We start from the raw sequence: 14,841 nt of genomic DNA, 5'->3' as shown, positions 1-14,841 counted from the left end.
GGTATGCCCGAACACTGAATATCAAGACGACTTCTAATGCTTAGTATTGGAGGCGGTTTTAAGCCTATTTGGGGAGCTCGAGACCAAGTCACTGCATCAAGGTTTGAGGTCAGGAACCTCCAGCATGAACCATGTGAACAGTTGCAGCTTACCCACTCGAGTTCCGCGTCACTCTGGTAACCAATAGTTGTAGACTACTGCCGTCATGGCTCACAACAGTCCAGTGCTTCCAGGTTTTCCCTGGTGGTCTAGCTTCAATTGACTCACGCTTTCAACTATGAAAATACTAAATCTCTACAAAAAACCCCTTCTGATAAAATTCCTAAATGTTTATTCCTGGCTTCATTTATTCTTCAAGTTTTTCTCTTATTTGTTTTGCACCGTTCCGGTCATATCAATAATTTATATTGTTAGACTTTTACTGAGTAATGATATTCACTTGTAATGATTGAAGGGAACACTCTTAGTTAGGATAACGAAAACTTCAGATATCTATGTCCCATTGTGGTGTGGTCTACTTATATCCATATAAGTAGTATATGGTGTTGGTCAGACATAAAATGTATTTTGGCAGAAGACCGATGAGCAAAGAACTGAAATGAAGCGCAATCGTTTGGAAAATGCATGAGCAATGGAATTAGAGAAGAAACAGTGAAGATTGAAACAATTGGTTGTTAATTTGCAAATTGACTGTTCATTGTTTGGTTATCAGAATTTACTGAGATAGTCTGTAATCTTTGCTTAAATACATTCGATTGTCCCCAACCAGTGTTCTGTTCACTACACCATTGCATGTGCATGTTACATTTAACCATTTATGTAGTTGATTCACTTGTAAAGTTTAATGATACTATTCAGCTGATGAAGTGGCGTTCACATCTGAAATTGAATGGTTTGAAATTTATCCCTTCAACCTTTTTATCACGACTCCATCAACTATTAAAACAATTTACCTATATATCAAATACTTGGAATGATGTTTACCATGAAGTGTTTTCAATGAGGTATAACTGCGGTTGCATTTTTTGTGAAAACTGATCATCGATAAACAGTAACCATCGCTTTAAAACCGTAAATAGACAAACCTCGATTTTTTTAATCCCCAGCATAGATTACTGTTATAACCGAAAAGTATTGAATGACTGAAAAACTCCCATATTAAAACACAAATTCATTTTAGATTGTACGACTATATATCCGAATTATAAATCCCCAAAACTCAGGTTTACATTAATCAAATTATGCCCTAATATCTTCAAAATAATTGTTAACTAACTGGGCTAGAAGTTGGCCAAGATAAAAGAAGCGACTGAACATATTTTCTCTTGAACGCAAATATCCGGCTTTTTGATCCGAATAGTTAATTCTCCAATCATCCTAAAGACTCTTCGTCTTATGGATTCATACAGATAGCTATTAACACGCTATATCACTGTAAATGACTGTTCCATATTAGTTGTATGATCCGTTTGCACTAAATTTGTTAGAATTGAACAATCTCATTTATTTGTTTTTTATTTATTTAAACACATACATATTGGTACAAAAGGGCACCAGATACATATGCGCCACACAAAACAATGAAAATAGGAAGAGAAAGGATGAAAAAAGGGGGATTGAAATGTACAACCAGAAGACTCTTTCAGTTAAGAAAGTTAGAACCACTCTTTATGAAGAAAGTAAAAGAAGGTTATAGCAGGCTCGCCACTGGCTTCTATTCCGAGCCATATCTGATAACGTCTCTAACCACTGTGTTGCACCATCTCTCGGACCCCAGCCGAAGGTAAGTCATCTAGGCCCGGTGATTTGTAGCGTTTCAGGAGTTGGAGTTCCTTGCGGACTTCCGCCTCGTTTGGTGGATCAGTCTTCACCGGTCATAGGGGGCAGGACAGACTGGTCGATGTTGCCGGAGCAGCAGACCAGTTGAACTGCCCTTCAAAAAATTCCGCCCATCGTCCAAGACGTCGACAGATGTTAGTAATTGGTATCCCGTCATTTTCACAGATTGTTTCGCTCACGCCAGACTTCTTGCTGCCAGTGGCTCGGATGAGTTGGAAGAGCTTCCGGCAGTTACCAGATGCAGCTGCTGCTTCCATCTCATTAGTACTCTCCGCCCACCAGGCTTCTCGTTCCTCACACAAGCTTTGCCCAATTTCATTTCGTAACAGCCTTCGTTTGTGGTCATACTCACGGTCACCCTGAGTAGACCGACGGGCTTCCATCAGTTGTAAGGAGCCAGAAGAAACCCAGTGCTTACAAGCAGGACGTTTCACGAAGCCGCAAGCGGCTTTACTCGCCATTTTCATGGCGTCGTGAAGATGCAACCAATGCTCATCTATACTTTTCGGTGGGATGCTAGCTAGTCTAAAGCTAGCTCCGCTCGATACTTACTTGCAACAGAAGTTGCAGCCAGTTTACTAACATCTATCCGTTGGTGGTGGTCAATCCTTCGGCCACTGAAAAGTAAGGTGAGATTGGCGCAGACCAGAGCATGATCAGACTCCAGATAGGTACTCCAAAAGGAGCGGCAGTCTTGTACACAACCACGCCAGCGGTAGCTGATCGCGATGTGATCAATCTGAGTCCAGGCTTGGGATGCAGAGGGAGGACGCCAGGTAGCACACTGGCGATGACTGTGCCGGAAGTTAGTGCTAGCCAGAAACAGGTTGTGGTCTGTGCACAGTTGCAGTAAACGGTCCCCGTTATCTGTCCTGCGACCAACAAGTCCCCATCGGCCACCTAAACGACTTTCTTCTGTGCCTAGATGCCCGACCTGCGCATTCAAGTCTCCGGCTAATACTACAATATCTGTCGAACGCGCTTTCTGGAGAAGAACTGTTAACTGGTGGTAGAACTCATTTAACACATAAACTTATTCAAGTTAATATTGCTTATTAGTCACTTTGGAACTAACAATTTTATTTAGTTTTACGAACAATTTTGCATTCACATACTATAATTCTAAACGACGTATTTGCCTTAAACATGACCACTTTTGGGATTAATAATTTGAATCAATAACTCTAGAACATGAAGAGAATTTACTGAATGGACAAGGTGTAAAAAAAACGACTTTTCTATCATGGTTTAGCTATTTTCAATACTATCACTTATCAATACCAATAATTAATATTACAGATAAAAAAGCATAACTTGAAAATGTTTGTTAAAGGCATCTATACCTGTATAAAACTACTTATGGTGATATAAGTAGTATCGCTGTAATGTGTTAATTACTTTTCACTCCGATTAGCAATCTTTTTTTTAACCAAACATCGCACAATGGCACGTGAATTGACAGTGATATATATATATATATATATATATATATATATATATATATATATCGCAATATGCGTCAAGGGATTAACTGAGATTCATCAAAAAGGTGTACCTGTAACTTAAAGTATATACTAGTCATCCGGCAAAGACTTTATTCTGTTTAGCTCAGTGTCATATTCAAAAATGTGAACTTTTTGGATGATAGCTTACCCAACATCGATAGTAACATTTTCATTACAGTTGTTGTTCACTAGTCGTTACAATGTTTCCATACCAAAGTGACGATTCAATAATTTTTCACATTCCATATTATGTAGCTTGTCATTTTGTCCATCCATCCTAGTTATTAGTTGTTTTTTTTGTAATACTTTTCCGACAACACTCTCATTGCCTAATTTATCAGGGACCAAACTCCGACCAGGTGATTCACTTGTTGACTTAGAATAGTCAGATAATACAGCTCTGTTTGACGAAGACACTGATAAAGTGCACTCTTCTGACCACTTCAAGCAACAATACCGGCTTTTTTGTGATGAGTTTCTCTTATTATGAATCCAAAATGTTTCAGGAATGGCCTGCATCAAAGCCTGAACCGATGATTGTGAGTGAAGTAGCTGAACACGTCTATCAATTCACTTATCTTGGAATTCTTATCAGCTTTGATGGTCTGGTGTCCGATGAAATCTTGTCACGGATTCAGAAAGCTAGATTGGTTTTTACCAACTCGTTGCGCAGGCCAAATATCCGTCTGCCAACTACAGGACGAAACTCCGCCTGGAGCCTCTCTGGGGTTACTACCGTTCCCAAGTCCGGATAAAGGAGGAGTGTTGGGCATGAGGTGGGCGACCCCTAACTCGCTAAAAAAAAACGGTAACCAGGAAAAAATAACTCAAACCATTTTAACTCTGTCCTGGGAGTTAGAAGGTGTTCATTTAAAAGAGTTGTGACGTCTCATGACGAAAGCCGAATTCCTTTGGAAGTCACGAGGCTGATTCCCCTTCTGGCAACCAGAGCAACCATTTATCCAGGTACATGGGATGTTTGTACAATATGAGAGACCGGGAAAGTCATCCAAATTGATGCAGAAACGAAAAGATACAACCTGGGGGTGCCTGGAATCAGTGAAACACATTGGACGCAGGTTAGACAACAACGACTAGCTTCAGGGGAGCTACTGTTATACTCCGGCCATGAAGAAGAAAACGTTTCACATACCCAAAGAGTTGCACTGATTCTACCCAAACAAGCACAAAAAGCACTTATAGGATGGGAATCTCATGGACCAAGGATCATCAAAGCCTCCTTCAAAACAAAGAAAGAGGGCATTATAATGAACGTCATCCAATGCTATGCGCCTACCAACGACTACAACGAAGACGTTAAAGATCAATTCTACGATAGGCTGCAGTCAATCTTCGAGAAGTGCCCAACAAAAGACTTGAACATTCTGATGGGAGACCTAAATGACAAGGTTGGAATGGACAACACCGAATATAAAGAAATCATGAGACGAAATGGACTGGGAGAAAGGAACGAAAATGGTGAGAGATTCGCAAACCTATACGCCTTCAACAAACTGGTCGTAGGCAGTACCATATTCCCACACAAATACATTCACAAAACCACATAGGCTTCATTGGATCACACTACGCAGAACCAAATCGACCATATATGCATCAACTAAAAGTTCAGGAGGACGATGGAGGATGTGAGAGCCGGGAGAGGAGTTGACATAGCATCAGATCATCATGGTAGCAGGCCAATTCCCCAAAATTCAGACGACGGGGAAGTTATTTCTAACAGTAGGTCTATACTCAAATTGAATAAAAATGGAGATAGTGGACAGCCTTGCCGGACACCACTTGAACTTGTACCTATGTCTATGTCTTCATTAGTTGTTTTTGATCTGAATGACAGTTCCAGGAATTCTCTGTCATTCTTATAATTTCTAAATTTATTTTACTTTGTATTGTTAACCCCACTAGTTTAATTCAGAAGTGAAGGTATAAGACTAATAAAGGACTCATTAATTCATACAAAAACTGTAAAAATAAGTGGAAAAGATATCAGAGAGACATTCTTACCGGAAGCTCCTATGGTTTGTACATGACTCAATTGATAATTCTTAGGTCAGTGGTTCAGTTTTAATTCGACCTTTAAATAATTACAATACGATTTAGTAATCACGTATAGGTTCACTTTCACGATTTCGAACTTTTTTTCTATAGGTGCTAGTGGTGATACCACACGTCTGTTCAAATTGAATTAGTTGGGTTAGGTTTAATTATGTAACTTAATCATTGAAATTCTAATTTTCTAATCATTTAACAACTCTACTGGGTATTGACCTATATTCCACTGAGCTATAAATTATTTTATTAAAAGTAATAGAGAGAAATAAAATTAGGCTAGATAACATCGAGAACACATGAGAATGTATTCTAACGAGATAAATGTAGAAATTGGTCTTTTTTCAATCAGCAAAAATATGATTTTTCTAGCAATCCATGCTTCGCCTTGTCCTAATCATTACAATTTCAATCGGCGGAAATCACTTGTAGACTATCATGGAATAATACTATTGACATACATTGACGGTGGTCTTCAAAAAGCTCAACCGGAATTCAATAAAATATAATCACTTACCAATTTATGAATTATATTAGTTGACATTCAAAAACGTTATTACTTATATTAGTAACACAATAAAAGTAAAAATGATTAGTATTCTCTAGATGAAATGATTGTATGGACATTAGTCTAATTTTTTGGTTGTATTCATATCAGCTGGGATACTATTGAAGAATAGGAAGCATTAAATGGTTGTTTAGTCTTAGTATGGGACTCAATATCACCAGTGGAGTTACATGATTATCGCCTTATATTTTTGATTGATCGCAATTGAATATATGTACCATTGCACACTTTTTCAGCAGTTCTGATTTCATAGTGTCCTCTACGATATATATATATATATATATATATATATATAGTCGTGGTTAGCAAATGTGACGATATGATTACTTACCGATGATTGGGTCACCCCATACATAAACCAAATATTATAAGCACTTTCCCTCAATCCTCTATCTTGTTTTTAATTTGCACATTCATCTTTCTCAATTCACATAAACTTCGTATAATGACTATCCTGAAAACATTTTTCTTATTACGCGTTATACACACACGACTTTTTGACATTACTATCCCAATGAATCTGACATAACATTTCTCCCATCCTGCGTTATATTCACCTGGTTTATTTTATTAGAGTTTTGTCATTTGAGGCCTTACAATGAATTTCTCTATCTTTTACTTAAATGGGCTTTCAAATCTACAAAGGACACATTTTGGACGTATTTAAGTCGTAACCGATGCAAAGTTTACTACTGTAACATGTGACATTTTTCGCTTCACATATTAATGTATACCTTCTTTAAATTTACAACTTTAGAGCTCCTGATGATGGAGCTATTGGAAACAATGCTTCACTAAAATATCCCTTGTTTTTGAATACTCAATGGAGTCGCTTAAACCATTACATATAAATCTCAAACCCAACCTGTATGTATGTATGTATGTGAATGTCTGTATATTGCAGGCTCTCACCCACAATATTTGTCTAATAAATAGAGTATACCAAATGGTTATTACCGTCTTGAATAAATGCTTCCACTTATTTTATCATCAATTTGTATTCTTCTTTTCTAAATGGCATTATCATTAAATAAAACCCTCGGTAAACAAATTAAAATCAGATAACAAACTAAGTAGTAGTATAGTAAGATAAAACTTCATTATGACAGATGTAAAACAAAAAACAATTCGATATTTTAGGAAATGATTCTAAACTAACTAAAGATAACTAGTAGAGATAGATATTCTAGTTCATCATCTATTAAACAATTTAACATGTACAATTCAGTTTTTACTTCTTTTCACAATAACGTTGTTGTTATTTGTTGTACTGGAATCAGATTTTTGGACAGTAAATATATGGCAGTAATAAATGTCAAGTTCAATCACTTATTTGCTTAGTGTGTCACGATCAACATTATTATTATTGCTATTACCAATAGTAGTTATAGTATTTTAGGGGGAAGGAACAACCGATAAATAAGAGATGAAACTAAACTAAAATATGAAAAATGTCCTAGCTGACCTTCTGTTTACTATGCACACACGTAAACATATAGATGAGAAAAAATGTTCGAAAGATACAGTTAGAATGAAGCATAGTTATTTACCGTATTTTGTAACAATTCATATAGGTAGTTAGCTAGCTTATGAAACAAATGTTCTGATAAGTTAAAATAGAGGATGGATAATAGAACCGAGAAAAAGAGAGAACAAGTGATTCAACCAAGAGATCTATTTTTAGTCACTGGGATTCTTGAAGCTCTCTTTGTATTCAGTTCCTGATACATTTGTGTATAAATTCTTTAATATATGAAAACTCTGTTTAGAGTCATTTAAGTAATAAAAGTAACGTTTTCTACTCATTTTTGTTCCTTCGTTACTGTATTGAGAGTTCATCCCATGTCCGATGTGTACCAGTTATCCACCTCTGGCGATGGAAGTTGATATCCTCACAGTATCGCCAATTGACCGATATTAGACATCTATACTATTGGACTGATAGTTTGCATCACAGACCCAATAGAAAACAGGGTCATACTAGACAATTTTTTCATTCTAGTATGAAACTCTTCAGTAATGCACATGCACGATCCCACCAAGGTCGGACCCAGGACCTACAGGTCTCTATGCGAGCGCTTGCCTTAAGATCACTGATTTGGCATTCCATTGTTTATTTTCCTAACTTCAATCGATTCACGATACTACCCAACCATCCTTCATTACCATTAGTTGGTGATTGCCACAAAACCGATATGGTTGATGTAAACTACGAAAACTCACAATCTCCATATCCTCTGTAGTAATAAAAGAATATTCGGGTGAAATAACATCAATTCATTTTATTTTGTCAGACTATCTTCAGCTACTTAGAACCTGTAATGTTTCAAAAAAATCGAAATTACAAAGTGGGTTGAGAATACTAATACAAATGAATCTTAATAGTTGAGATCATGAGTCATTTGAAGCTAGACCACCAGATAAAAACCACTTTAGTAAACTTTAGAAATTCGGTGTTTGGCTGTTTATAAATCACCTGAAAACTTTGATTTTTAAATACTTCATGTTGTAAGCAGCTGATGAGAACCTAACGAAATAAAATGAATTCATGTTATTAGTATGGGGTTGTGGAGAGTGTTGAGTTTTTAACTGAGATCATGAATCGATCAATGTTAGACCACCATTGAAAACCTTGAAGCACTGTATGGCTGTTTCGTCCTAGTTTGGGACTCCTCAACAGTGCGCATCCACAATCACGCACGCAGGACTCGAGCCAAGGACCTTTGCGTTCTCCTGCGAGACCGATCTCAATCAGAATTCATGTTCACTCGAATCTTTGTCCCTGCTCTCTTCAAGATAATAAGGGGAACTATGTGTATAATGGTACAATACTATAGGATTAAGATCTGATAAAGGATTTATTTAATCGAAATACCACTCTTTGATTCTGGAAATATCATCGAAATGCCCTAACTATGTAACTTAAGCGTTTCATTTTTCGCACAACATACATTTAACATAGTTCTTGTAAACAAATTAGATGTTTAAGATTCTTGTATGTGCATTGTGAATCATTATTTCGTACACTTCTTACAGGGTTAACACAGAGCTAAATGTTTAAACTTCGTTTCATCGAATGAAGTGTATACATATATATATATATATATATATATATATATATATATATATATAATCATTATTATTCATAGCCGATGCTTACATGCGTACTACATACAGAGTTCCACTTACAATATACTACTTTACCAATAGTTTGTTGTATTCTTATTCCGTCCGTTTAATTGTTTTCAATCAACTTTATACTGGTAAACTGAACTTTTCATCAATGATTCACCTTAGCCATTTACTGTTATTATTATTATTATTATAACTAGTAGTAGTAGTACATTCAGACTAGATTATTGATCTGTATAGTACGATAATAATGATAATAATGATAATAATAGTCTATCGATTATGTACGGCTTACATATTGCATCAGACTTCTGTCCAAAACAATCTTGAATATTGATTTACACTAAATTATAAATCTGAATGGAACCAATATAATTTGATGTTAATAAAAACACCATTATATACACATCAATCGAAATGGTTCCATAATGTCACTATTATAGTCAATATTCATTATATTGTTCTTCCAATAAAAAAGTGTATGTAATAATGATATTGGTAATAATAATAAAATTTACTGTCTAATATATCAAACTATTTTTCATCATCCGTATAATGTACTGGACTTTGGTCTTTCTCTCTCTTCATATAAGTTTTTTGTTGTATGTGGAAGTTCAGTTTAAATGATGCGATTTATTTATTTGACTGGTCATTATTCAGTAATCAACTAATTGTAAATATCTCATTCCTGTAAGAGGTCAATCGTAGTCTAGACCAAATATCACAGTGTCAACATATCAAACTTTGAGACTGGGCAACTCGTGTGTAAATCCATTAGGGAGTGTAGGTTCCCTAAAGATTGTAGGCATGTCTTGGTGATAAATGATAACTAACTTGAGGCCTAAGTTGATCAAGGTTTCCTGCCTACCACCTCCAGCCACCTAACATAGTGATATACCTCTGGCATAGACGAAAAAGAGTCGTAGCTATTTTTCAACCCGATATCAATTGAGTAGGGCTGTTGAGTAACAAGGAGGAAGTCGCACTAAATAAATGTTTCATTCTAGATTTCGAGGATTCTTTTGTGTGTTTCGGGAACCCAAGACAATAGCGGGAATCGAACTCACGATCTTGTGCTTTTATTTTTGTGCATACTATCCCTCCATATAACTGAGTCCGAATTCAATAGATTAACATTTTCGAATTTAGTGTTATGCCATGATATATTTTAACTAGTTAATCAGTTCTTTCAACAAGTTGTTTGGTGTAATATGAAGAAAATTCGGTTTTTTGTTAATATCCTTTAGACTGAATTTTGTAGTTGTAAGAATGATGGTTTAAATACTGTTTTTTATCCTAAACAAGACTTGTAGTAAAACGGTATAAACCGATTTTTCATGTGAGATTTTACTTTTGTCAGATTCTTAATAACATTTAAATTGCCTAATGTTTTACTTAATGTGAACAATGATTTAATAGTGAAAGCACATGGTTTTTAACCACAGAGTTGTAGATTCAGTTCTCATCCCTCTGTCCGTGATTCGAATAGATGCATAATATCATCAGCCTTTATACAAGCTTGTACTTAGTCAATAAGTCGTAAAACGTAAAGGTTTATTCACCAACCTCCTTACCCAGTTACAACATGAACGGATCAATATTAACTGTTTTTGTAAGTTTAATATGACTAAAGTAACATAGTATTGGCCAACTTTTACCCACTGCATGCATACATTACCAACCGTACTACCTATTAATTAAACTGTTTCAGGGTGCTATCATCTGATAATATAGGTAACTTTAATAATCACACAATGGTTCACATTTCCAACTTTAATCTATTCTCTCGTAACCTGAATGTCCTAGGAGCTCGAATCTTCGCCACTGATTCAGAGCTTCAAACTACTAGGTCGAAACAACGACTGTTTAATATCATCATATGTTCTTTAATGGTTGTTCAATCGACTTATCATTGCTGAAAGAGGTGAGTTTAGTTAGTTGATTGGTTTATCAAGATTGAATGGATTCCAGAATGATTTGTTTAATGCTATTTTGTTAATGCTGAATTACTAACTATCTAGGTAATTAGTAGCCATTTTTTCATAGTAAGTCTTGGTTTGTATTGCTAATTTTGTTTGTCTGATAACATTTTTTCATCATTATATATATATTGTTTATTTTTGTAGGACTTCATCATCAAATCCAATTCGTTCTATCCCCGTACAATATTGTGAATCTTCAATGAAAACTGGTTTAGGTTTGATGTATGTGTATAAATTCCTGAATATACCATTTTTATGTCTACAACGTGATGTACTACAATATCAACTGAAACGTAATTATGATGAAATGATTCATGTCTTAGACGAGTTAAGTCCAAAAACTGATAACCAGACACCAGAACAACGGTAAGTGATAATTTTTGTTTTTTTGATGGCGTAATTGGATTTTATCTGTCAGCCTCAGTTAGGTAGTCATACAAAACATAGTTTTTAACACGTATGTACATCTGTTCAACTTGCCACAACACATCGACATACTAGAGTTATAAAAGTAGTATTAGTATCAGTAATAGTAGCCAAGATTAGATATAGAAGATATAGTTCGAGAAGTAGGCAGTCGCTGGATATACGTAGTGTATATCCCAACCGCCTGGGTCGATGAAGATCCATTAACTCATCAACCGATTTTCCATCCCTACCCAGTAGTACCCTGGGTCTAACTTCAGTTTTGCTCGCTCTATTATCCCAAACATATACAACCAATGTCTGTAAAGCATCTGTAGCCAAATACTAGTAATCTACGAATATCCTCTATTTTGAAGGCCACAAGCTTATCTGTTTTTTCCTAGTATAATAATATGATTTTATAGGGATCTTGAAAAAAATACCTTGGCTCCTTTAAGATGTTTTATCTCCTTACGGTATTTCAATCTCATTTCGTTAGTCAGTTATAAATAACATATCAGAATATACATAGTAGACGTCCACCTCAATCAATGGAAATTGAAAACCTTTCCCTAGTATCATACAACCAACCTCAATATTTCTCACTCAGCGGTTACACCTAAGGCGAACAATAGTTCGAAGGTACCTGTGATCAAAAACATGAAACTTATGTATGGTTATTACTTTCTTAAGCTATGTCTAACAGCCTTCGAGCAATGTAAAGCAGTTTTCTTAAAAAGATCATATTAAAAGGGAAATATTTTAAGTATTAACTTAATGAAGCAATTTACGCAACGTAATGGTATTTGATATAAAGTGGTTAGAAGTAGTCAGCAGGATATCCTACTCCACTAAGGTTTTGTAATGGTTGTCACTAGTCAATAGTTTTTTTTTTTACCAACCGAATGAGAAACTATACAATAGTCAATGTCAACAGCACTGTTTTTATTACTATATGCGCTTACATTTACATTTTAATAGATTGTTATTCATACTAGGTGTCGAGCATACACACCCACATACGTACATATATTGATGTATTTTGTTTTTCCACTATTGACATTTCATTAAACACATTGAAGATTTTTTAAAAAAAGGGAGGAATAAGGTGAACAATTTCAATAAAGTTTAATGAAATCAATTTTTTTTTAATTGTTGTTGTTCTCTTAAAAAAATTAGTTGTTTTATTTTTCACCAAAGTAAAAAAACACTTGATGTGTATATACAAACAAATTAAAGAAATTTAACCCCGTTCGTCTGTTTTTTTTTGACTTCACCTTTATTTGTTTATTTTCTCTCGAAATTGTGTATATGTGTATTATGTATGTATGTATGTGACTTCACTTTCTCCATTCAATTTTGTCTAAATAGTCAGGAAATCGTCTCTGATGAAGCGCGAAAGCTATTTTTTTTCTTTTACAAAATACGTCAACTAAATACCAGAGTTACAATCTTCCTATTTCTTTTAATTTACGAATGAATTCATATTTCATTATAATTTTGCTTATAAAAGCCGGTTATATTAAATTCTAGATTGTTTTCTATGGTGTAACATCGTACTCTGTGTTTATATTTCCGTAATTATTTTTGTTGATAAAAGTTACTCCTAGTCTTTAATTGATGCATAGATTGGGAAGATGAATTTCTATCACGCATTAACTGTTAAAAACCGGGATGTTACTAGATAAGTGTGTTATTGTTAGTTTGAAACTCTAGCAGTACTAGTTCATGACTCGCTGTGAGGAATTGAGCTCAGCAGTACCATCAGGCCTTGAGAGGTGAATGAATTATCGTTAGACCATAGAATTGAATTCACTTGATCCTAATGTGTAGACCAGTTTACTCGTTAGTTTCTCCTAACCTGCTTTGAGTCTTTTAAGGGCGACCAAACCTTGACATGGAATAAGTCCATAAAGTCATTAACTGTTGGTCTGAGCCATGTTGATAGTTGGAGGCTATCTGGTTGGGGTCCACTTGATTATCGTAACCAGTTTTATTTATTTAAATATATAAACATTAGTACAAGGAGGCACCAAATATATGTGCGCCACACCAGCGTTCGATTTGTGTGAGGTCTGTGGTATCTCTCGGGCACCCGAACCGAAACAGGTGGTTTTCCTAGAGGGCCACTCTCCAAGCCTTGACCCAGAAGTATAATCCATAAGGCAGTGGAGCAATGTTAAGAGATGTAGTCCCATGGTAGACGGTGATCAAGAATAGGTTCCTACTCCATTTGTTTCTTCAGGATCATGGAGATCTTATGCACCAGTGGTTTGAAATCAAGATTTCCAACTCCCGTAGTTGGATCCTCCATATTCACCAACCCGATAAAGCTCCGGACATTCGCTTTTCGTTCTCTCAATTTCGTAAACAACACCCCTACCTCGAGAAGGCAGTGCGTAGGACCTCCTTGACAGTGGCTGTATACGCATGTCAGAGCATTTTGTGAGGGAGAGTGGACTCTCTCTACCCTCAACCGTACCAAGGTATTTGGTGACTAGCTAACGGTTGAAGACTAGATGGCATGTTTTAAAGGCTGTCGAAATGGCTCAGACGTATTCACTTCCTATCTGCTCTTACATCATATACTTTTATGTTCCATTAATTCATTCTACCTCTTCAAACCATATTTTCATGCCTAATCTTTTCTATTATTACCAATACTGTTACTACCTTTACTACTCTAAGATTTGTCTTCATAATTTCATATTTATTTTACTGATCTAGTATGACAACTGAAACTGATAAAGATATTTATCACACTCTATTTTTATTTTAACTGATTGACTGGATGTAAATGACTTAATAAGTTTGAACTATTGTTAATGTTCAATTAATTATTGTACATTCTTCTTGTTCTTTTGTTTTACTGTTACTAAAAGTTAACAAGATAACACAGGCACACTGAGTTCACTTTCTTTTCACATATATCTAGTACTATTTTAATTAATATAAATATTTAATTGTCAATCATTCAATGTTATTGTTATTATGATAATTGTTTAAAACTCTTTATCTGATTAAAGTTAACCATCTTAGATTTAACTAATTTTCTTGTATTTCAACACGTCTGTTACAATGGTATCTATCATATATAGTGAATAAATGAACATTTTATTATTTGGTAAGCAAAGATGCATAGTGGCTAGCAGTCAATCCAATAGGCCAGTCTCGAACCATCTCTCACTAGTTTCCAAGCCGGCACCTACCAGTCTAGAGCCGAATCCCTCAACCGATAGAACACTGAGCTGGCATCCAACGATGTTAATGTCTAACTTCAACTGACCCACGAAGTTGAGCAACCATTCTCCAAATGTCTTCAGTGAGTTCCTATCTCACAACA

The 14,841-nt window shown here is 35.4% G+C and overlaps 1 protein-coding gene across 1 annotated transcript in view; it reads left to right on the top strand.

The window, feature by feature from the left end:
* Smp_062680 (hypothetical protein) overlaps window positions 1-14,841 on the top strand; it is a gene marked incomplete at its 3' end in the record, with an annotated part of 44,241 nt that overhangs the window by 19,695 nt on the left and 9,705 nt on the right. The window contains exon 6 of the mRNA XM_018790044.1: window positions 11,238-11,459. Coding sequence (XP_018655426.1) covers window positions 11,238-11,459 — 222 coding nt within the window. The remainder of the gene's footprint in view (window positions 1-11,237; window positions 11,460-14,841) is intronic.

The sequence above is a fragment of the Schistosoma mansoni genome, chromosome W (genome assembly GCF_000237925.1).
Source record: "Schistosoma mansoni strain Puerto Rico chromosome W, complete genome".
Lineage (NCBI taxonomy): Eukaryota > Metazoa > Platyhelminthes > Trematoda > Strigeidida > Schistosomatidae > Schistosoma > Schistosoma mansoni.
The sequence above is the reverse complement of the archived record's forward strand: the minus strand, read 5'-3'. Positions and strand labels throughout refer to the sequence as shown.